The sequence below is a fragment of the Malaclemys terrapin genome, chromosome 8 (genome assembly GCF_027887155.1).
Source record: "Malaclemys terrapin pileata isolate rMalTer1 chromosome 8, rMalTer1.hap1, whole genome shotgun sequence".
Classification (NCBI taxonomy): Eukaryota; Metazoa; Chordata; order Testudines; family Emydidae; genus Malaclemys; species Malaclemys terrapin.
Genome location: NC_071512.1, coordinates 8,086,530 through 8,110,962, shown reverse-complemented (window position 1 = coordinate 8,110,962; position 24,433 = coordinate 8,086,530). Strand labels below are relative to the sequence as shown.

General features: G+C 46.5%; 1 protein-coding gene across 1 annotated transcript; it reads right to left on the bottom strand.

The window, feature by feature from the left end:
- Nucleotides 1-842: 842 nt before the first annotated feature.
- LOC128842325 (uncharacterized) lies at nt 843-11,335 on the bottom strand. Its single transcript, XM_054038254.1, has 2 exons — nt 11,269-11,335; nt 843-3,009 (listed from the first exon to the last, which is right to left on the bottom strand). Exon 2 carries the CDS (start codon nt 3,005-3,007, stop codon nt 2,015-2,017), a length of 993 nt encoding a protein of 330 aa, XP_053894229.1. The 5' UTR covers nt 3,008-3,009; nt 11,269-11,335; the 3' UTR covers nt 843-2,014.
- Between the last annotated feature and the right edge of the window lie 13,098 nt (nt 11,336-24,433).

The window sequence follows — 24,433 nt, the reverse complement described above, 5'->3', positions numbered from 1 at the left end:
TCCCTCAGTATAGGTGAGGAGACAGGCACAGAAATTAACTTGCCCAAGGCAACACACTAAGGCCACATTTACCCTTTGAGCAGGGAATTACACACCCAGCTCCATGAGACATACTCACGCTAGCTCTTCTCAAGCTAGCATGCTAAAAATAGTGATGTACCCTCAGTAGCACGGGCAGGGGCTAGCGACCTGAGTAGTGACCCAGGGGTCTGGGCGGGTTTGTATGCAGAGTGGCTAGCCCATGCTGCTACGCTAGCAGAGTTGGGCCTCAAACAGGATCCTCTGACTTCCAATCGTCTGCCTTAATCACTAGACTATGCTGCCTCTGTACAACACTACTCATTCTAGAGTGCAATAGGGTTGCAGAATCTGTTTGCAATCTATTTGTTCTCTACATCTTAAAAGCTATCACACACACAATCCCACTGTATAAGTATCAGTGGATAAGCATAATCAAAAACTTAGTATGCACAGGCAGAGAAGAGCATAACTCTGAAGAGCATGCCAGTACCTGGGCTCAGGGCCGGCTCTAACTTTTTTGCTGCCCCAAGCAACCCCCCTCGCAAAAAGCGGCCCCATAACAACCCCCCGAGCGCCACGCAGCGCCATCCCACCGCACTGTAACAATCCCCCCCCCCAAGCGCCGCCCTCCTGTAACAACCCCCCCCCGAGTGCCACCCCAACACAACACCCCCCAGTTCCGCCCCGCCAAAACAAACAACCCCCGAGGACCGCCCGGCTGAAATGAACAAAAAAACCTCGAGGGCTGCCCCGCTGAACCAAACTCCCCCCCCACCCCCCCAAGTGCCGCCCCACCACCCAAAGATTGGCCGCCCCTTACAAGGTGCCGCCCCAAGCACGTGCTTGGTCGGCTGGTGCCTGGAGCCAGTCCTGCCTGGGCTGCTGGAAATTCACTTGAGTCCATAATAGCAGTGAAAAAGCAGACAGTTTTCACTAAACTACAATAATAGCATCGCAAGACAAGCACTGGCATATTACTGTACAGGCTTCTACACACAGAGTGTCTGATTCTCCTCCCTTGCCAGCCTAAATCAAACATGCTTCTAGGGAAGTTAACAGAGCCACACTGGTGTTCACACAAGGAGAGTTCTGCCCAAGGAGGTTTTTGTATTTTCCACCTCGCATGCTAACGGATTGAGTTTATCAATGAGACCGCATCATTTTTAGAGCATTTACATGTTGAAATGTTTAACCCGCCAGCTGTCAAATGAGAAGTTAGCAGTGAGGCTGACCAGCCTCTCCCCGAACCTGCACTTGTGTCAAAAAGCACAGATAGTGCTGTCTAAGCATCCTGCAGGAGTTTCCTTGCAGAGTGAATCCATCCAGGGGTGTGACGTGTGCCAATTTTGGCATGTGCTGTAAACCACCATTGGCTTGATGCTCCTACAGATTACACATCCCACTTCTAAACCACTGTTTCCTCTGTTTAGTGTACCTGACTGATGTCTCCATCTCTGATGTAGACACGTATTATTACAAAAAGAACAGGAGTACTTGTGGCACCTTAGAGACTAACAGATACAGACAGACATCATCTTCCTTTCCAAATGCAAGCCGATGGACATCCTACCAAAAATTTGTTAGTCTCTAAGGTGCCACAAGTACTCCTGTTCTTTTTGAGGATACAGACTAACACGGCTGCTACCCTGAAACCCGTGTTATTACAGCCATTCTCAGAGCACAAGACAGGCATGTGCAAAAGGAGTTGCTGAGCCGAGGAGAGACGCTGTTACAAATGCCTGCGTATCTGAGAGCCGACTCAGCAGTTGGGTCTTTAGAGCTCTCCTTTTTTAAAGCATAGCCACGTTAGTAGATCTATTGCCTGTTTGCACATAGGTGAGAGATGTAATGGATCACAAATGTATCTGCTTCATTGTAACCACGTATACTGCACCCCTCTTCTCTGCACAACACATGCAGGTAGCAGGGAGGGATTTAAGACAGCTGTGGCCACAATGTCTTGCAAAAGATGCAGCTACTCAGCATCACGTTTTCATATTTCTGTGATGGCAGGAAGTAGGCAACCTTTAACCTTTGCTCCTTTCCAGGCACACTTGCACTCAGAGATCCAGCTGTGGATCATGGCTTTTTTATCTACCTGAAAGCATTGTGGGTAACGTTGCTTATTAAGTACCTCTCCCTTCACAGTTTTGTTATCGCTAGAAGATTTCAGCTCTTCTTTTTCAGTGCCACCTGCTGTTCTGAACACAGCACATTGTCTTCGTAGGGGGCAGCTCAAACCCTTGTTTCCTTGCTGTTTCTCTCTGGGTGGGTGTGGCCATATCCGTTTACCATCAATAAATATGGTGCAGTTTTCTTTCTGAGTTTGATCATTTTCAGAAACCGCCATTATCTTATTGCTTTTCAGACACTTCTGCTCTGGGCAGCTATTTTCTCTCTCTGTTGGTCTTGGAGAGGGAAGCCTTGGAAAACGGAATACCCCAGCTAGATCTTGTTTTTCTGTTTTTTCTTGAGGGGTGGATGGATGAATTTCATCCCCCCTACACTGTGAGTCATCAGTGCTAGAGCTTTCACCATAAACAGAACCCCTGTAGTGTCGTGTCTTCTCCGCTTGTGCGTACAACTGTTCTAGTGGATCAGCCCTGGTACAGGGGTATAGCTTTGCATTGTCAAGTCCTAAACTAACTTTTTCTAAAGACATCATGTCTGAGAAGATGTTGGTCAGTTTGCACTTTGGAATGACTTGCTGTACCACTGCCAGCTTTGGGAACCAGGACACTCTTTGGAGTGTTTCTAATACCTTCTTGTCTTGAAACACACAGTTGTTTTCAGGAAGCACTGGGAAGGTGGGTCTTGCTAAATGACAGATAGATTGAAGGTAGTCGTCACTGGAACAAGAATCTGAGTCGATAGAGAAGCTCCCAAAGCCTTTTGCATTGCTGGTTACTTCTTCTAAAACTTCCTCCTGGGTTTCACAGATGGTTGGGAGAGGCTTTGATATAGTCAGTCGTATGCGGGGTGCCATTGCTGCAAAGAATATACACGATGTTATTAGTATATGAAAATGATCTGCTATGTTACAGGAACTCTGGCATTTCTGTAAATTTCATATGACCTCTCTCCCCCACCCCCGCTGTAGTCAAGAAGTAAGCAGTAGTGTACCTGGGAACTTTAGAGCAGTACCGTTACTAAATCTTTATTTCAAGGATTTCAGAAAACAAAATATACCACATGATTGATTACTCAGACCTGGTCAAGGAAAAACAATTCAATAAAGAAGCTTACGCAGCTGAAATCCCTGGCAGTAACTTTGTTCCTTTCTAAAACAATGCAAGGGGAAAAACACCTAAACAATCCAGATTTGCACAATATTATTCTAGTACAGTGAGTTTTGGAGGAGCACGATTATCAGCAGAGGCCTAATGGGGGCTCCTGCCTGCTGTCCTTACTCATTCGCTCTCCTGTTGTGTGTAGTGCAGTATAACTGGGTGGCTTGCCTGAGGAAAGTGTGGGATTGGGCCCTAGTTAATAGGGGAAATATCGGATATTCAATGGACATTATGTTTGAGCTTTTCCATAAGGCTCAGAAATAAGGTACATGATGGTGCACAAATGTCCTCACATTCATCTGTTCCGGTGGTTGTATAAATAAATGTAATTCTGTTCTGCTTATGCAGATGCAAGGGGAATAAAATGTAGGCCCATCACAATATGAGTATTACATGCAGTTCTTGATGTTCAGGGCTGCTGCACTGCTCCCACCCACGTCAGTGGGAATTGTTTATCAACTAGCATAAAATCTTAAGGATTGTTTCAGTTCTCAGAGTGCTGTTTCCAGTTTGTTTATTGATTTAAAGTATTTTCTGGCAGAAATGATCATATTATGCCCTTTATCCAGTGCTTGACTGTCTTCTAAATTGTTTGCAGTGTTATATCCTGGGAAAAACACAGTTACGAGAGAGACAAGGTGGGTGAGATAATGTCTTTTATTGGACCAACTTCTGTTGGTGGAAGGTACAAGTTTTCAAACTTCATAGAGCTCTTCTTCGGATCTGGGGAAGTAACCAGAGTGTCTTAGCTAAATACAAGTTGGAACAGCTTGTTCAGCCTAAGGGGCTCTCACATGCTGTAGGAGCCCACTTAAAATGAAGTGGGTAGTTAAAGGTTAGCAGGCAGTGAGGTGTATTACAAATTGTTGTAATGAGCCATAAAATCAGTGTCTGAGTCCATGGTTTTCAGTGTCTAGTAGAGTTATGAATTTAAGTTTCCCAGGCTCCCCTCATCAGTCTTGTATGAGACTACTCAGTCAGAATGGTACAAACTCCACTGTATGCTTATGTGCATAATTAGGTATTTATATGCATATATCATTTTCTTGATTGCCGGAAATAAATCTGGGCTTTGTTGAACCTCTACAGCAAGTTGACAACGTATAAAATGCAAACAATCTGTTCATACTCAGCACCCAGTGTAGAAATTGCTGTGTACTCTCCCTTCTGCTCTGCTCTGTTCCTGGTTTTTATCTTAGAGCAGGTCTACACTAGTAGTGCTACATAGGCACGGCTGTAGCGCATCTGGTGAAGATGCTCTATGCTGATGAGAGAGCGTCTCCCGCTGACATAGCGCAGGTGTGGACAGCGCTTAGGTCGCTGTAACTTGCGTTGCTCAGGGTGTGTCTTCACACCCCTGAGTGATGCAAGTTAGATTGACTTAAGCAGTAGTGTAGACCTGCCCTTAGATACAACCAGAAAAGTAAACCAAGCCCAGAAATTGTTGAATTTAAAATAAGTGCCATCTGTTTAAAGCAGGTGTTAGGTTTGCTTTTTACTTCCCTTCTTTTCCATCTACTCTTCCTCTTTTTAAAGCCTCTAGGCAAGAAAATTAGGTCCTGATTTTTGCTCCCGTCGGTGTGTTGCCATCCGTGTCCGTGATAGCAGGATCAGGGCCCAGCTGTCTAAAAGTGGGTGTTTTCGAGTTAAATATCCCAATGTGTACTTGGGCACCTAGAGGAATGGCCCTCTAGGTTCAAAGGGGCGGGGTACCTGCAACTCCCATTAACTTCCTTTCTTGCTCACATGTCCCCTTCTCCCAGAGCAAACCACAATCCAATTATGTATTGCCAATGAAACCTTCAAATAGCAGTGAGTTGATTTCAGACTTGCGGTACATCTACACAGCAGTTGAGAGGTGCACTTCCCGGCTCAGGTAGACAGATGCACTAGCTCTGCTCCAGCTACCCCCTAAAAATAGCAGGGTGGGATGGCACGGGCAGCGGCTTGGGCTAGCCACCCATGTACGTACCCAGGGAATCATGCGGGATACTCAGGGCTGGCCCAAGCCAATGCAGCCACTATACTGTTTTTAGGGGCTTCCCCTCCCCTGCACGCTCTCACAGATCTGTCTGACCTGGCTGAACTCGGACAGAATCCAGCTGAGATCACATCAGCACCGCGGTGCTAGAAAGCCACGCAAAGGCCATGTGACAGGGCTAGGCCCTGTGACCCACCTAGTCCCCTGGCTAGGTGCAGAGTGGGAATAGCAATACCTACTGAACCTACAGATATGTGGGCTCCCCTGTGTTTGAGATCCCTGAAGGTTCGCAAGCTCTAATGGCTGTGATCCCATTTAAGCAGCACTCCAGACAAAGGATCTATTTCAATTCCAGCTTTTGAGGCACCCTCCTTTTTCCTTACCTGGATATTTTTTCTCTTTTATAGCTGGGTGTATTTCTAATCTTCAGTTTTCAGCACCTTTCTCTCCTTGTTTCCAAGACGGAAGATTATGCTGTCTAAAACTGGACTGTGCATCAGGCTAACAGCTTCCAGTCAGCTGATTGTGCTGTTCTTTTGTTGTTGTTGCTAAATATAGACTGCTGGATCCCTTGCATTTCCTGAGAATCCTAATTTGATAAATGCCTTGTATTACTGGAAAGGCAGAATGGAATCAGCAAGGCAGGACAAGGGTATTGGCAGCAAAACAGCCTCGGCAGCAAATCCTCTTTGCTTTGGGAATGTGGTGGTGATCAGTTATAATTTTCAGAGAGTAAAAGGTAAATGTATTGTTACGTACGTGTCCTGGAGCCACAGGAAGAGAGCAGCTGTTTGTGCGTTGCACGGAGTCTGTGTGAAAATACTAGCAATATATTCGTCTTGATTCTCAGTTGCTAGCTTCAGGTAGGGGTGAGGGAGAAAGACAAGGGAGCTGGTTACAGTTCCTTGATCCTGGAGCCGTCTGAAGTTTTAGAAGAGCCTGTTGGCTGCACTAATTTATGCCAGCTAACGAAGGATCCCAAGGGACAGTCTGCCAAATGGGGATAGCCAGAGCACAGCATGCCCCGGTCTGCTCCTCTCCACACTGCCCACGACAGACTTGCTGTGCTAGAGGTGGCAGGAAGAGAGGTGCTTAGGGTTATGTTGCCTCTATCCCCACTGAGAAGGAGATCCAGATGGCTTCTGTGTCTCTCGCACTACAGTGGCACAAAGTGAACAGCACAGTTTGGACTAGTGGATAGAGCACTGGACTGGGAGTTGGCAAATCTAGTTCTCTTCCTGGATCTGCCACTGACCTGCTGTGTGACCATGAGCAAATCACTTCCCCTCTCTTTGCCCTCCTACCTGTTTCTTCGTCTGGTTAGATTGTAAGTCTTTGGATGGGGAGGGCAGGGGAGCGGGAGAGGAGAGAGTGAGTGAGTGAGTGTGTGTGTGTGTGTGTGTGTGTGTGTGTGTGTGTGTACACAATCCCTAGCATGATGGGGTCCTGATCAGGGTTGTGGACTTAGTAGTTGTTTGTATTGTAGAATAGTGCCTAAAGAGGGATGTGGCACATCTGGTCCATTCTGTGTATACAGGAAGGAGATATATATATAATGATGTTTTCATTATATATGCTATGACATGGAGCTCTCATGCCATGTGCCAACCATCATCTTGACTACTTTGTAGGTTTCATGCTTTGCCCTACGCTGCCTCTGTTTGTAGATCTCTTTAGTTTGCAAGTTCTTTGGAACAGGGACAGTCTTCCTATCTTTATTTACAATACCTTGCCTATTTGGGGCACCACTACTGTCCTACAAATAAACCAGAAAGAAAGGATGAGGAAAGGCTCCAGATTACGGGGAATGACCATTTTATTACTAGCTCGTCAGCATCACTTTAGCTATAGATATATTGGCCAGTGTGTTTTGCTGCACCAAAAATGAATCTTCAATGCTGCTGCTTAGTAATACCAGGACCGGCTCCAGGAGTTTTGCCGCCCCAAGCAGCCAAAAAACAAAACAAAACTGCGACCTGTGGCACTTCTGCCGCGACTCTACCGCTGCCGCTTCTTCGGCGGCAATTCGGCGGTCGGTCCTTCCTGCCGAGAGGGACTGAGGCACCCGCCGCTGAAGATCCAGACATGCTGCCCCCTTCCAAGTGCCGCCCCAAGCACCAGTTTGCTGGGCTGGTGCCTGGAGCTGGCCCTGAGCATTACCATAGCATTCCTTAATCCACACACCTCCGTGTTAGACAAAGGTGGGTCAGCACTGTTATCCCGTCTTCTGCAGGGATGCAAGAACTCGGTCAGTTGTTTAAAAGTTACCTTCATTGTAAGCCCTTAATGTGAGCTTCTAAAGTCCACTTCATTTCCATGTGATCCAGGGGTGAACGTAAGGTGGTACGGGTAAAAAGTAACCGCCAGTACTGGCCCCTACCGCTGACTTTAAAGTGCTGTTGTGGCTGACGCTTTAATGTTGCTGTCCCTTTTGTGCGCCCCCCCCCCCAATCGGTTGCCTTGCCGGGTCCATACTGCCAGGGCAACTGATGGCACGCGGGGGGGGGGGGGAGAGAGGAAGAGTGCAAAAGGGGCAGCGACAACCCAGCAGGGCCGCAGATGGGGAGCGTAAAAGGGGCAGTGCTGTAACAGCACTGCTGTGGCAAAGGACCCTGCTGCTGAAGGGGTAGGGGGGACAAACTATGTAGCTGCCCTGGGGCCGCGATTTAAAAGGGCCCAGGACTCCAGGCCCGGGCTCTTTAAGTCGCCGCTGGAACCCCAGGTGGCGCAGGCCAAGCAGTGCAGATGGGCGGGCTGGTTGGCTGGGGGACGCTGACCCCAGCCCTGCCCCTTCTGCCTGAGGCCCTGCCTCTTCTGGGGGGGGGAGGGGGTTCCCAGAGCTGGCCCCATACCGGTAAGAGCTCAATTTTACTTTCACCCCTGATGTGATCATTCATGGAGTAAGAGACTATGCACCGTGAATAAGGGTGGCAAAATGGATGTTAATGAGGTGGCCGCCATTTTGGCCAATACAATGGGCAGGAGACCACCAGGCCTAAAAGCACAAACTGCTGCAGCTTGAGCTAAAGAGCCCAAACTTTGTCTGGGGCTGTATCAGACTCCGATTCTTTGTGGATCAGCACTGCAGGGGGGAGGGGGAGGACCTGTAAAACACACTTACTGGGGATTTTACTAACACAGCACCTCCCCATTGCTATTAACTACTTAATATGATGCTCAGCCTTAGAATCAAAGACCAGAGGAAACAACCATGCTGTCACTCATGGCCAACTCCTGTGTCTGTGAGGTGCTGGTCACCCTCAACTCCTACTGACGTATGTCCTAGATAGAAGTACGTATGTTGGTGGGGAAATGAACTTCAGCACTTTAGAGGCAACACTTGGTAGGATCAGGCCTCACTGTATAGTTTCCAAAACCATCTTGAATCGTAAAGTGTCTTCCCTTGACTTTGTGTGGTGAGAGGGAAAATGTGAGGACAAAAAATTAAAATGCAATTCAGAAATACCCAATACAGAAAAAATCCAGAGTGGAAATGCCAGAATTTGTGTGAGCAACACCATGCTCATGGACTTAACATAGTCAAGTTTATCATTATTAAGTTGATGGACAAGGAGATATTCATCCAATGTCTCCAATAGGAGAATCCTCCAGCTCCCGTCTCAATTGCTGTATCTTGATGTACAGCAAAGAGGAGCTGTTGTGCACATTTAATGGGGCTACGTGATAATATTCCCCCTGTAAGTGAACCCTTACCCACCTGACCGGCTAAGCAGCAAACCTCATTCTGCTCTTGTTTACACTGGAATAAATCTGGAGTAGCTCCACAGATGTCAGTGGAGTTAGTCCAGATTTACCCGAGATGGAGCTCCGAGTAGAACTCAGGAGTTTGTTCTTCAGAACTTTTTTACATTGCAATTCAGGGAGGACAGAATTCCAACCAGATGGCCCTAAACCCATCTAATTTATCACTACGGCTCTAAATGATCTTTTAAAAACAGGCAACATCTGCCATCGAGATGCACTAGATTTGTGAATCAAAGGCTCCTTCTGCATCCTTGTAGTCTGTCCCATGACATGTAAATGAATGAAATAGCACTGATTGAATTTGCCCTTCAGCCCGAGCCATTGCAATTATCTCAATATAATTATGTAGAACTGGGGGAGGAGGGGGATGGGAAAAGACTACCTGTCTTAATTCAGGACCTCTTGTCTACCACTCAATCTACGATACAGTTTTAAACTGGGTTGCCATGAGATTTCTTTGGTTTAAGAGGGTTTCAAGCGCTGACTTCCCCATACCACTAACCATAGTCCAGATTAATTTGAGCTTCCCTGTACACGTGAAATGGTGAGCCATAAGTCATACGGGCCCCAATTCAGGAAAGCACTTAAGCACGTCAGTAAGACTTTCCTGACTAAGGATGGATTTAGGCATGTTCTTAAGTGCTTTCCTGAATTAGGATCGTGCAGCGTTAAACCGCATCAGTCTGGCTTTTCTAGCTGACTCCTGCTGTTTCCACCTTATGTCAACACACTACACGTCTATGAAGACTGGGTCTGATTTTGATCCTATTTTTTTACATACAATTTATTAAATAAAGCAACGGTGTTTTGTGGGGAAAATACAGCATGTGAAAGCTGGGCCTTGAATGTGCTTTGTCTAGCTCCTCAATAGCAAGAGAGAATGTATTCCTTACTTCAGTATTTCTCAACCTTATCAGATTGGCAACCTTCAATCAAAAATGTTCATAACTCCCTTACCTTTTTTATTCTGAGAGCTTGACAGAGAACATTTGACCTTGAAGGATAAGGGAGTGTGAGGAATGAGATTCTTTACTTTAGGCCTTTTCTACGTGGGTGAAATTGACTGTCCTAGCTATTCCAGTATAATTTAGCTATTTTGAAATAACTCCCCTATGTGGACACTCTGATCTGGAATACAAATGCTTTTATTCCAGAATAATTACTTTGCTTTGTGAGCAGAGTAATTATTCTAGAGGAAGGTATTCCAGAATAGCTCCCTCTAGGGATAACTACTCTGATCAATTTCCCTGGAGTAGACAAGCCTTTGGATTGTTATAGAACTTTCCGTATCTTGTGATCACCCTGATTATCTCTTTGTGAGCCTCCTGGGGGTTGCAACCCACTGGTTGAGGAAACACTGCCTTAGTTTATTACAAATGCACTGAATACTATGGGACAATGTGTTGTCTTCAAAGGGCAAGAATAGGTATAGAGAGCTACCAGCAACTACTTGGGGCTTAAATTTCCCCTCCTTGCCTTGCAAGGATAGTAATTACTGTAGAATGGAAAACTCCGATTACATTTACATAAGCAGATGGGTTACAAATACCTGGGATAGCCTCAATGGAGAAAATGACTAGTCTGAATGGGAGTGGGGAATAACAACACATGCTTGTGCATGTTGTTCCTTTTTATAGAGTACTCCTGAGATGCATTTGTTTGTGCAGACATCACTCTGTTCTGCTGTAGCCTTACCCCTTCTTGACAGAGCCATGGCCTGATCCAGCAAACCGGTAACCAAGGGAATCTCCATGTGACTCTCTTGTGAGTAGGGACTGACTTGTGTGAATAAGGTTGCAGGTCAAGTCTTGGTGTGACCTGAGTGTTGCACAATATTTGGGAGCCACTACAATAAAGTTCACCTTTGCCACTCTGACCTACAGTAAAAATATAGTTTTCAGATCAAATGTTTTGGTCAAGTATCAAAGCACAATGCTTTGTTTATTCCAGCTCTCTGAGGACCGTGTAGTAAAATTACATTTGCTTGAATCTAAGAATATTGGAATAGTTATTTAAATCCTTTTAAACTACTCGGTTCTTCGCAATCGTTTTCCTACCTTTATTTAATTAAATGTTTTAAGTGTAAATGGTTTCTTTTGCAAATACCAACTATATATATAATATATATACACACACACACACACTCACACACAAACATTTAATATTGCCCTCAGCTTGTGCAGAGCAACACTTTATTTTTCTTTACCTTACCTTCACCGCAGCCCTTCTCTTGCGTTTCTTCAAAAGGATTGTCCAAAACGTGACCACGCTGAGGCTCTTAAAGGCTCTCTGTCTCTTCTGGAAGTGACTGATGTTTCTCTCGTGCCCTTTTGAGGAAAGCTTTGGCGTGGACACCTCCCCTCCCCAGTAATTCTGTATTTATACCCTCCAGAGTGAATGCAATAAATCAGCATTCCTGTGTGCATGAAAACCATAACGGACTGGGATTAACAGTAAAGGAAAACAGCAAAGGGAGCATTGCTCATGCCACTGAGTGTGTAACTAGCTATTGGTCATCCAGAGCTTAGTCGGAGCTTTTCGGGCTAAACTTTCAAAGTGATCATTGATTTTTATTTTGCGGGGGGGAGGATCTCAATTTTTTTTAGAAGCCCAATTTAAACCACTACAGGGGCCTGATTTGCAGATACGTGGAGACCAGATAGCTCTAGTTATAATAAATGGGATCTGCAGGTACTCAGCACCTTTTTTAAAAGAAGCCTTCAGTGTCTTGTGTTGGGCACGCAAAAGAAGTCGTCACTTCTATGTACACTGACCATATTTCATCCAAACTGACAGTCTTAGAGCTGGGATAGCTGCCTCTGATTGTCGTAAAAATACAGTTGAGTTGGATGATTTCTTACCCTCTCTCTTCTCTCCCTGGCTTCCTCCCCCCCCGCATTAGTTTTACCACTGGTGAGAATTTTTTGGTTTGCTTGAATGTAGTAGGTAGTAAATCGCACAACAGACCAAACACCAAATTCAGGCAGCTGCTGTGTGATTATTATTATTATAGGGTTACCATATTTAACAAATAAAAAAAGAGGACCCTCCACGGGGGCCCTGGCCCCGCCCATTTCCCACCCCCAGCCCCGCCCCAACTCCGCCCCAACCCCGCCCCCTCCTTCCTCCCATTCCCAGCCACGTGAAAAGGGCTGCCCGAGTGCTACCAGCTTCACGGTTTGCCGGGCAGCCCCCAGACCCTGCGCCCCCGGCCAGCGCTTCCCCAGCGCAGCTGGAGCCTGGGAGGGGAAGCGCCCAGCCGGGGGCGCAGGGTCTGGAGGCTGCCCGGCAAACCGTGAAGCCAGTAGCGCTTGGGCTTCGGGCAGCCCCCATGACTCCGGACCCTGCGCCCCCGGCCGGGCACTTCCCCTCCCGGGCTCTGGCGGCGCAGGGTCCGGAGGCACGGGGGCTGCCCGAAGCCCGTAGCGCTTGGCTCTTAAACAGAGCCAAAGAGTCAGGGGAGGAGCAGAGCCGCCGCGGGAGGGGAAGTGCCCAGCCGGCATTTTCCCGGACATGTTCGGCTTTTTGGCAATTCCCCCCGGACGGGGGTTTGATTACCAAAAAGCCGGACATGTCCGGGAAAAAGCGGACGTATGGTAACCCTAATTATTAGGCTCATTGGAAAACCTGTGCTCTGCTACAGGCACATGAGTTGAAAGCTGGCTCTTCTATTTAGGTGTCTGCAAACCCCTAGATATGAAATTCTTCCTCTTTTCCTTTCCTAGGGCTTCATCCAATGGCCACTGAAGCCAACTGGACTCTTCTCGTTGACTTCAGTAGGTATTGCATCAGGCCACGAAACTGTTGTCGTGGAATTTTGCTGTTAAATTTTTTTAATTCAGTGGTGCTTTTAAGTGGCCCCTCGTTATAGGACCTGGCTCCCGAAACTTTACACACACAAGTAATTTTACTCGCAGGAGTAATTCCTTTGGCACTCAAAGGATTATTTCTATGAGCTAGCTTAATCAGCTACAGGGGGGTTGTACAGGATCAGGCCCATAGATTGTAAATGTCCCCGCATACCTGTGAATGGGACTGCTTGCGTGTGTAATGATCACAGCTGGGACTGCCTAATGGGTTTAAAGAATTAGGTGCCTAACTCTCTTAGGCTCCTAAATTCCAACCTCCAGCATCAGGCTCTGAGTTTACAAAGGCATCGGAGACCATTTTAGGTGAATGATGCTCTATCACTGTAATTTAGTATTAAGTAAAGTAATTGTTTCTAATCAGACTTCGCCTTTGAACTGATTTCTTGGGCATTCTGAGGGGGGTGGGGAGGTTGTCCCCACCCCCTAAAATCTGCTTTTTGTTCTGACAAAATCCAGTGGAAAGGAATCACTTCTCTTGTTTGGGATTTTATAGGCAATATGTTTTTGTGACATTTTTACTGTAGCTTTCCGAAATATGAATCTCTATGATGCATAAGAAAGACAATGACCTATTCGGCGTGATCTGGCACACAGATGCACTGGGGTGCGTCCTAAGGGACACATTGCAGGCATACGGGGCCATACCAACACAGCTGCTGGCAGGATCTGAGCCAGAAACAGCAGCCTGTGATTATGTAAGTCTTTCCAAAGTGGGAGTGTTGCCCAGACCCCGATTGAATTACCCACTGTACTTATGCATGTCAAGGCATGTCTAATGACCAGACAAGTCAAATGGAGCATTAATTGGGAGTTCCAGAGCACCAGGGGGCCTGCATCACTGACCCTCCTCAAAGTTTGTCAGAGCTCAGAACGTGTCTCTTATCAACTTGAGTACTGCCAGCCTCAAACGGCCTAGAATCATGAGGCAGGACCTCAAAAATCAGAGAGAGAGAGAGAGTTTCTTTGCCTTCTAGGTTCTGAGCCTTTCGAGCACACACAGGTCACAATTTCAAGATTTTCTCTGTAAACATGAGCATTAAAAACATACTTGTGTTAATACTGGGGGGGAGGTCACACATGTGGTTGCTTCTGTGGGCCTAGCTCACACCTGGGGCTCCTGGCATCCCTCAGTTCCCCCAAAAGCCCTCTATATGCAACCCTCCTGCCCCCTCTGTTTGAGGAACTCCCTGATGCACCCCATACCAGGGGCTCTATGTTCCCCTTTTTCCTGCTATACTCCACTCTGTGCCAGGGTGCACGCTCTCTCTCTCTCTCCTTTTTCTACTCTTCCAAAGCCTCTTTCTTCCCTCTGGATTGGAAGGGATGGACAGACTGCTGCTGTCTCCCCCCCCCCCCGCCCATCCCCCAGAATGGAGCAGGCTTTGGGGTCACAACCAGGTAGGAGGGGAAAAAGGAGTGACACTTCCTTCACTCTCCCTCCTGCTGGCTGAAGCTCTGGCCCACAATTGTTGTTCCTAACTGCTCATGGCTTTTAGCCATGCAAGGGGCTCTGTGTGCCCCCATACCCAGGGTCTGTGGGCTCCCTCATTTCCACTCTCCCCACCATTCTGATTCCTTTTCTTTCTGTCTGCAGGGGCAGTCATTTGAGGTGTAGGGACGAAGGGTAGAGCTGCAGTGGAGGCTGGTGGTGTTATGCTAGTAGGTGTTAATGGTGCTATCAACCAGTTCATTGATCTGTAGGCAACTGCAGACCTGCTAGCACACCTGTCAGCTGTAAAGCAGATGCCATGAGCTCCATATTTCTCCACTTCTGTTTTTTCCATTCGTCACCAAAATCAATAAGGTTCTGCCTGGTGATGCCTAGAATAATGGTTTTCAACCCTTTTTCATTTGCAAATCCCTAAAATACTTCAAATGAAAGTGCGGACCCCTTTGGAAATCTTAGACATAGTCTGCGGACTCCCAGAGGTCCACGGCCCACAGGTGAAAAAACACTGGCCTAGAACATTCCCTGACATTTTTGGAATTGATCAGCTGCCATGTTCAAAAGTTACCGAGTTACATCCAACCAGAGAAATGCCATCACGCTGAGTGGAGGCCTCGCAAGTCTGGCCAATGAAAGCTGAGATTCTGGCATAATCACCCACCGCCAGGAGCTGGGGCTTTCAATAAAATATCAACTCTCGTGAGATTCTTGATCAGCCATGAGAGTTGGCAACACTGGAATCGTCTCCACTTAAAATGCTGCATTGGCACAGCCGTGCCGCCACAGCACTTTAATGAAGACGCTCTAAGCCGACGGGAGAGAACTCTCCCATCAGCTTAGGACGTGTCTACACTAGAGAGCTTACAGTGGCACAGCTGTACTGATGCATTTGCACCGCTGTAAGATCTCTCGTATAGTCGCTCTACGCCAACGAGAGAGAGCTCTCCCATCAGCATAATTAAACCACCCCCAACAAGTGGCAGCAGCTATGTTGGCAGGAGAAGCTCTCCCACTGATGTAGCACTCTCTACACAAGGGGTTAGGCTGATATAACTATGTCGCTCAGGGGTGTGGATTTTTCACACCCCTGAGCAACGTAGTAAATAGAGGTCTGAGTGTAGACAAGACCTAAGTTGTTCCAAAGAGTGTCAGAGAGAAACAGCCCTTGTTGCTTGACTAGTTTTAGTACTTAATTTCCTCTTAGTTACTGAATGAGAGAGATGAGGTACTGGACCTTTTATAGGGGTAACTATACAGTTATAGTAGATACTTAGAGTTTCAGGAGGGATATTATACCTCAATCTTCAGGATTTAAGCCAATCTGTAGTTATTAAGGGTTAAGAGGATACACTCAGACTATCCCATGTGAGGCTACTGTGGGGTTCTTGCACCTTCTTTGAAGCATCTCATACTGCCCACTGTCAGACAAGTTACTGGGCTAGTTAACCCGCAGGTCTGATCCTGGTGTGGCAATGCCTATGTTCTTAAAAGCCTTGGAGCAGGAAGCTCTCTTTCTCTCACATACTTTCTTTTTCTTTAACATAAAATTTTAATGACAGTTTGACCTGATTTATGTCAGATTCCAGACTTTTATTAATTATATTAACACAGACCATTAACCTCTTGTGCATTACAGATGGCAGATACAGTGGTATGTACTAAAGACATTGCTGTGAAACATTAATGAACAGTTTGATATTAACTCAATGGAATTGGATGAATTTCACCAGCAATTGTAGCACGGACTGCAGATTTCACAATAACTATTGAAAGAAAGCTGTTCAAATACCATAATCCATTCACAGAGGGAGTGGGGAAATAAAATGGTGGTTACAGCTTAAACTCTTGGGGGGAGGGGGGAAAAGGAAGTTTATAGTTAAGGATAAAATTCTTTGTCTCTACTTGGTTATTGCAACATGGTATAAAAGGTCTTTCACTGTTCTGGGGTGAGCTGTCAGCAACACCTGAACTCAACCTGGTGCCCAGGATGGGATCCTGGAAGGATTTCAGAAGTACCTAAATACTTTTGAGGATCTGGGCTGTAGGTACTTAAGGGTACGTCTTCACTACCCGCCGGCTCGGTGGGTAGTAATCGATTTATCGGGGATTGATTTATTGCGTCTCGTCTAGACGCAATAAATCGATCCCCGAACCCGCTCTCCGTCCACTCCAGAACTCCACCAGGGCGAGCGGCAGTAGCGGAGTCGACGGGGCAGCCGCAGCTGTCGAACCTCCCGTCCTCGCGGCACAGGAAAGTCGATCTAAGATACGTCGACTTCAGCTACGCTATTCTCGTAGCTGAAGTTGCATATCTTAGATCGATTTCCCCCCCACCCACCCAGTGTAGACCAGCCCTAACTGACTCCTATTGAAGTCACTGTATGTGAGGAGTTTAAATGCCATCTGGGTTTAGGAACACCAATATATGGGGTTTCAATGAAAGTTTTGAAAATCTTCCGCTTGGACCTTAACTTTGAATTTCCAGGTGGTGAGAGCTTAAACCCAAACCCTTAATGTTATCGTAGGGCCAGACTTTGGCCATGTCTGCACGATACCATAGCAGTTGTGCTGCTGCACTGCCATAGTGTAGATGCTTCCCACAGCAAGAGAAGGAGTTTTTCCATCTCTGTAGGTAATCCACCTCTCTGAGTGGCAGTAGCAAAGTTGAATGAAGAATTCTTCTGTCAGCCTACCTGCCTTTACACCGGGAGTTAGGTCAGCTTAACTACGGTGCTCAGGAGTGTGCATTTTTCACACTCCTGAGTGACATAGCTGGGTCAATGTAAATTTTAAGTGTAGACCAGGCCTTCTGTAAGTGCTCAGCCCCCATAGTCGGGGCTGGAGTTTGAAAAGAATTCAGCTCCCATCTAGGCACCTAAATATAGTGGCCAGGTTTGAAAAGTGCTTAGGACCCAGCAGCTGCCAGTGGGAATGTGAGAACAAGGAGAGCTGCTGGGTGATGGGCCAAAAATCTGGGCCATAATATTCTTTACTTGTGTGCTTTTTTTTTTTTTTTTTTAAAGAACACACAGTCTTAGTTTTATCAGAGAACCAACCTCCATCTCAGCTCTAAAGAAACCCTGCTTATGGCCGTGTGTAAACTTTCTAAAGAGCCTAACAGAACTATATAGACCATGCCACTGGGAAACGACTGGAATTCGGTGATGCTCCAGTTCCAATTTCTGTAGCAAAGGGAAAAGAATGGAGCAGCAGCACCAAGTAGGTGCCATTTTAGTTGTGTGCCTTCTCAGAAACGGTAGAATTCCTGGGATTCTGCCAAAGGGGACACAGATCACATGCATAAAGAAGAAGGTATGTGAAGTGCTACCTCGGCAGAAGCTGCACTTGTTAGAATGCATTGGTAGCACTTAGTTTTCCTCCTCTCCGCAAAAAAAAAATTCTTCGATGTAAAGCATGTTTTCAGTACAACTCCACTCCTTCTGACAGAGAAATGCAGGCTAGTAGTGGGGCTTCGTACATTGTACTCTTAAATGAAAGACGTTTTCATTACAATAAACATCTTCATTAGGAAATAGGACTAAGCCCCTTTGATCTTCTTTGTTCTCATCATCTCTTTATTTTTGTAAGCATTTTAGGATTGTTGAGATTTGAAATGTATGTGGAACTATGAATTGAAGTGATTCGGACTGTGCATAACTAGTAAATGAATACCATAGTTAAAGGGTTGACTTAACTTACTGAAACACAGAGGAAAATCCCATAAAATATCCCTATACAATATATAATGTGTGAAGCTGTAGACTGTGCAAAAATGTTAGGCCTTGCAACAAAGAGGTCATCTCCTGAAATTCAGGCTTTCAAAAGGCTGGGGCTTTAGTTGTAGTACTCCCTGGGCTCTGTATTATTTATGACTTTGTTGGAAACAAATGGCCCTTATTTTACACTGATATTACACATCTGGATACTAGTTCTGAAAAACCATTCAGCCACAGTTAGCATCTTTACGCTTCATGAAAAGGGATGGATGACCACTCAGGTTCCCCAGGAATGGGATTTGCATTCATCTGAAGCAACAACCCCTTTTGCACCAGAAAAGTTTGGCAACCATCCTGAAAGCTCTCAGATTTCCCTCCTTTTTATACAATTTCAGTCATCGGTGGATGAGCAGAAACAGAACCTTGTAACTTAGGTGACCAATCACACTGCATAAATCATGAGTACTCACAGAGCGAACCATTCTCACACTGTCCAAAACAATCACAACTAATGTCTTTTTGGTCTATAAATGATTTGTTAAACAATCGGGAACAGTGAACAAATTCCAGAATATCATCTCCTCCTCACAGACCGCTCAGAGCCAGAAAAATGGGCGTAATTTGCTGAATGAGTCCTTGGGAATTGTTTGCCCAGCTTTTATTTTAGTGGTTCCGATTGCTGACTTAATTGATACCTTTTCATTTCTCTAGATTTGTTGGAGTCTTGATAATGGCATTTTGCTTGGTAAAACGGGAGGGTCAGTAGATACCAAACACTTGCTGCAAACCTTGCAGTGTTAATATCCCTTAATCCTCCCTTCTGCTAAAGACTTTTACTTGGTTTTATTTAATGCCCCATAAAAGTAGAGTTCCACCAAGGTAATTTATTTTCTGAAGACTTCACGCAGTTCAGATGTGAGGGTAGTGAAGAGGGAGGGGGTGTTCTGCCTTTCTTTAAAGTAGGCTTGGCATGGGCTATCTACAGGGTTGAGTATGATGGGCAGCATTTCATTTGTGCAGAATTCTCCTCAACTGTGACTACAGGAGCGATCCTATTTCAAAACTCTACTTGCTGTCCTATGCCACCATCTAGTGGCAGAGTGCTTGTAGCACTTGCATTGCATCTGAAAAGGGAAGGGATAAATGTGACACCCCCTGCTGCTGTCCTGCCTAGAGCTGAAGCCTTGGTGAGCTACCACATGGATCCGCCCCAGCCCAATAGGGCTATTGGGGGGGTTCTGCTGGTGATACGTGAGGATTAGCAGATTAAATGTTGTGAGTTATAGATGTATATCCTGCTGTCCTCACTCCTGAAACGAGCTTAAAAATTGCACACTCACAGTTGTTGCCGTTCATTATTCTTTTGTTATAGTATTTTGCCTTTCTATAGCATCTTCCCTAAGAAGATTTTAAAATGCTAATGAATTGAGGCTCACAACACTGCGGTAAGATAGGTAAATATTGCTCTCCTCATTTTCTAGATAAGGAAACTAAAGCAGAGAGACTATGGGTCAGATTTTCAAAAGGGCTCCAGGAGTCCAGATTGCCAAGGGCTCAGCACCCACAGTTAGCACCTGATTTTCAAAAGAGCTTCATTCCCGTTTAGACACCTGAGGGCCAGCTGGCCACCCAACGTGCAGAAATGTGGCTACCAGTTATGTTGGTACCTCAATAGGTGCGGAGCTCTCTTGAAAGCCTAGCCAAGGCTGCACAGCATCACTGTAGCAGGGCCAGGACTTGAACCTAAAGCGCCTGAAGACCATTGTCCCTTTCTATGGCGCTGATCCTGCAAAGCACTTGCTTAAGTATGGGCTTAACTTCAAGCATGTGCGTAATCCCATTGACTTCGACCTGATTAAGTGCTTTGCTGGACTGGGCGCCAGAACAATAATGAGATCACTGCTCGCTGCAGCTATAAATTGGCAACCCTACCTGTAGGCCAGTACAGCTATAAATTAGTTGCATGTGGCTGTGACTGACTCAAACAGAGAAGTGCTGCAGCTCTGCTGCTAGCTAAGCGGCTGTGGGGTGGTTGGGTGGGCTGGGTCACTGAGAGATGATGGGTTTAAGCCTCCCCCCTACATCAGCAGAGGGGTCACTCGTATTTATAAACCACGTTGGATAGGTTAAGGGCTGACTATTGCAATAACTTGCTGAACTGCTATTTTCCCCTCGCCTTTGAGAGCGTCACTGGCTGTTCCTTATGTTATCAGAGCAGTGCATGAGGGGAGGTAGCCGTGTGACTTCTCCACTGGTGTATTTTACACTGTGAAAGTGGAAAGGCTAAAGTGCAACCTGGCTCCAGGACACAAATATTTGCTCAGTGTAACCCTGCTCCTGTAGTGCAATCCACTCACACAGACCCCTGTATCCCTGCAGCCTCCTCCCTGACATCCCTGGAAATACACACCCGGGCAGGGGGCTGTGCTAGCAGCTCAGGGACCTTAATAGGCTCTGTGCTTCCTCTTCACACACACACCCCCCCTCCCCCGGTATTTGGCATTGGCTAGAATACGGAGGGGGGGGTTGGGGCATAGACTTACCTCGGGCGGCTCCTGGTCAACGGGGCAGACTCCTTGCCTGCCCTGGCTCTGTGCTGCACCCTGGAAGCCCCTCTGCGCGCTGACCCCACCTCTAGTGCTGGCGCTGACGGAAACCACAACCAATGGGAGCTGTAGGGGCAGCACCTGCAGGTGCGAGGGCAGCACATGGAGCCTCCCTGGCCACCCAGGCACCTAGGGTCTGCACTTCATGGACCTGGTGGCTGCTTCCTGGGAGCCACGGTAAGCGCCATCTGGACCTCGCACCCCAACCCCCTACCCCAGCCTGGAGTCCCCTCCCACATCCAAACCTCCTCCCGAACAGGGCCGGCTCCAGGATTTTGGCTGCCCCCAGCAGCCAAAAAAAAAAGCCGCGATTGCGATCTGCGGCGGCAATTCGGCGGGAGGTCCTTTGCTCTGGGCGGGAGTGAGGGACTGTCTGCCGAATAGCTGGACGTGCCGCCCCTCTCCAGAGCGGCTGCCCCAAGCACCTGCTTGCCAGGCTGGTGCCTGGAGCCGGCCCTGCTCCCGGAGCCTGCACCTTCCTAACTCCCTGCCCCAGCTTTGAGACCCCTCCTCCTCCCCAAACCTCTCATCCCCAGCCCCACCCCAGACCCCACACCCCCAGTCAGAGCCCTCACCCCCTACCTGCCCCCCAGTTCCCGGTGGAAGGCGGGGGAGGATGGAGTGAGCATGGGCAGGAGAGGGGGTGTTCGGTTTTTGTATGATTAGAAAGTTGGCAACCCTACCTGTAGGCCAGTACAGCTTAGTAACTAAAACACAAGTTGACCCTGCAGTGCAAATGTTATTTTTGACATTTCATGTATCGCTTTCACTGGCTTTAGCACCTTTGTAAAACATTTCACAGGGAGTGGGTTTGTTTTTTGTGGATTTATGGAGCCAGGTCTAACTTTACATGCAGAAACAGCCAATACAGTTGTTTGCTATTTGTGGTTACAGTCTGAATGCAGAATATGCAAACAAGCTGGAGAATTCTGCCTTCAGCAATAATCTCTTATGCTAATGTTTCCTTTTCCTGCAGTGCCAAATAGCATTTCTGCTTTAATGCATGTAGGGTAAAGAGCTGAATGGATAAATCACAGCAAGTGAGTTAGTCAGTGAATTTGATCCACAGTTCTGTTGTTTCTTGAAGGTATTTGTTGTTTGAAATTATTTTAAGAAACATTCTTAGGCTGGTGGTGGGCTGTGAGCCATTCCTTTGTAAGGATTAATGGTTTGAAATGAGAGCAGCCATGCTTAATTTTTAATGTCAGAGGGGCCAGGACTCAAGCTTTTTACGTTCACAACTGATGGAGCAAGCCCAGAGGTGCGGGGCAGTGAGCTGCCAAGGCTAGCGGTGCGCAGCCCTAGCACAAATCAAGCACTGGAGCGCAGTGTTGGTTTCATTTCATTTTGCGGGGAGCTTAACTCTTACAATCAGATTTCCAGGGCAAATACTTACGTTTGAGGTTTTTCTATATTTGCAGATTGCATGAACATTGCTGGCAGTAACCAGATATGTTATCTATATTTGCATTGCATTGCTCACACCTAGCAGTCCCAACTGATATCAGGGCCCCGCTGTGCATGGTGCTGTACAGACATGTAACAAGAACTGGACTGTAAACTCTTTGAGGAAGGGACTGAATAGAAAGCCAGAGAAAAGGTGGGAGAAAGGAAGTTGTATTAGGCCCATGTTACAGATGGAAAGCAGAGGCCCAGATCCGCAAAGGTATTTAGGTGCCTAACTCCCTACCATTGATTTCAATGGCAATAAGGTGCCTAAATACTTTTGAGGATCTGGGCCTAAATGACCTGCCCAAGATCACATGGGAAATCTTGGCGGAGCTGGCAACTGACCCTGGCGTCCCCGTTCAGTACCTTAACCACAAGACCATCCTTCTCATGCTCGCTTTCCAGGAATATACTAGCTAACTCAAAAAGGGTTTGGGGGAGGGGCTATTGATCTTGCCTTTGAACAAGTATCTGCAGAAACGTGGGGGTGGGGATGTGTACTGGCTCAGCGCGAATACTCGGGAGTTAGCACACCCTTCCTAGTGAACGTCTGGGGTCCGCTTCTTTTTGGCTAGCTATAGAACGGATGAGGAGGGCCAGATCCTCAAAGGTATTGAGGTGCCCAATCCCACTGGCTTCCCTTCATCCCCAAATAAATATGCACATGATGCATTATTTCTTTTTGAGTCAGACATAGCATGAGTTGATGTGGTTCTCCCTCTGAAGCACCTGGCATTGGCCACTGTCGGAAGACAGGATACTGGGTTAGATGGACCTTGGCTCTGACCCAGAATGGCCGTTCTTATGTTAAAAGTTAAGTCTACACCCAGCTTAAACCCTCTTCTATTATACGGGAATGTTTTAGGAAGAACCACAGTCTTTTACTAGTCAATAATATACCTGGGTTTGATTCAGACCTGTAGCCTGCAAGAGACCGTTTCTGTAGCCCATCATTTTGAGCCATCAGATCTGTTTGTTTTCACGTTTGAAAGAAAATAAAAACAAAAAAATTGATATAGCAACATATAATCCATCTCCACAAGACACTTCTTCTGTGATCTAAAACTGTATGAGTTTCTTTATTCAGGCCTGTAAATTTACAATATACTGGTCGGATTTGGTCCCGGTGAAATTAATGCTAAAACTCCTACGGTATTGACCTCAGTAGGGTCAGGATTGCGCCCTAAAATAACAGGTAAAATCCTCAAGCCATTTACACTGTAAAGGCTTTCCATCAGAGATCTTACCAGTCCGCTCCTGTGAGCTTCAGAGGTCTTGATACTGTTTTTAAAATGTGGCCTCCAGTTTTAGATCTGCACATTCTGTGCAATCAGCTACAATGTCTAAATGGCGTAAGTTGTTCCTTGCAAATAATTGCACTGAGAAGCTCAGATGCTGGTAACCAATGGTTGCATTTTGGTTCAGAGCTTTTTGACAAGATCCTGTCAGAGTCTGGAAAATAAGACACAAATAGGCCATGAAGATAATAGGTTAAGGATGATCGTAAAGGAAACCATTCATTATCTCTTTGCCTCTTGCTCTAACATCTGCAGAAGCCTCTATTGCGGAGAAGAGCTCTGGGGGTAAGTTTTGCCAGCTTTTTCTTTAGTGTGTCTATTCCATGTCAAGTTAAACGCTTTGCTGCTGCCGCCCATGTTTACTGTATTCTGAAAGCTAGAATCAAATTTTAAACCTATACCTCCCCGCCCCTCAAAGAAAAGCTCGGAGGATATTAAGTGAAAGTGAAACTTACAAGAGTTTCGAACTAATAGCCACACTCCCCTCTTTCCTCAGGTGTCTACACTGCAATCAAATACCTGCAGGTGGCCTTTGCCAGCTGATTCTGGCTGCAGGGCCATGAAATTGCAGTGTAGATGTCTGGGCCCAGGCTGGAGTCTGGGTTCTGGGACCTTCCCCCTCTTGCAGCGTCCTAGTGCTGGGGCTCCACCCAAGCCTGAATGTCTACACTGCATTCTATAGCCCCGCAGTCTGAGTCCTGCGAGCCCAAGTCAGCTGAGGGTGTTTTATTGCAGTGTAAACATACCTTCAGTGCCAAACCAACTGAATTTCAGTTGCATTAATAGGGAGGAAATCTGCAATTAAGAGAGAAATTATAAAAACTGTAACTAGGATTTCAGTTTCAAGGAGGATCTGTCTCAGACCCTGTTTAATGTTTAAAGGTAAAACAGTCTGATTCAGAATAAAATATTAACTACCTCTTTGATCTACCGTTAAAAACATCCTGAAGATAAGTGCTATGAAGTCCTGATCCAAAGCGCACTAGAGCCA

Bases quoted from the DNA above. Each gene is read 5' to 3' on its own strand.
- LOC128842325 (XM_054038254.1), bottom strand. From the start codon at position 3,007: ATGGCACCCCGCATACGACTGACTATATCAAAGCCTCTCCCAACCATC.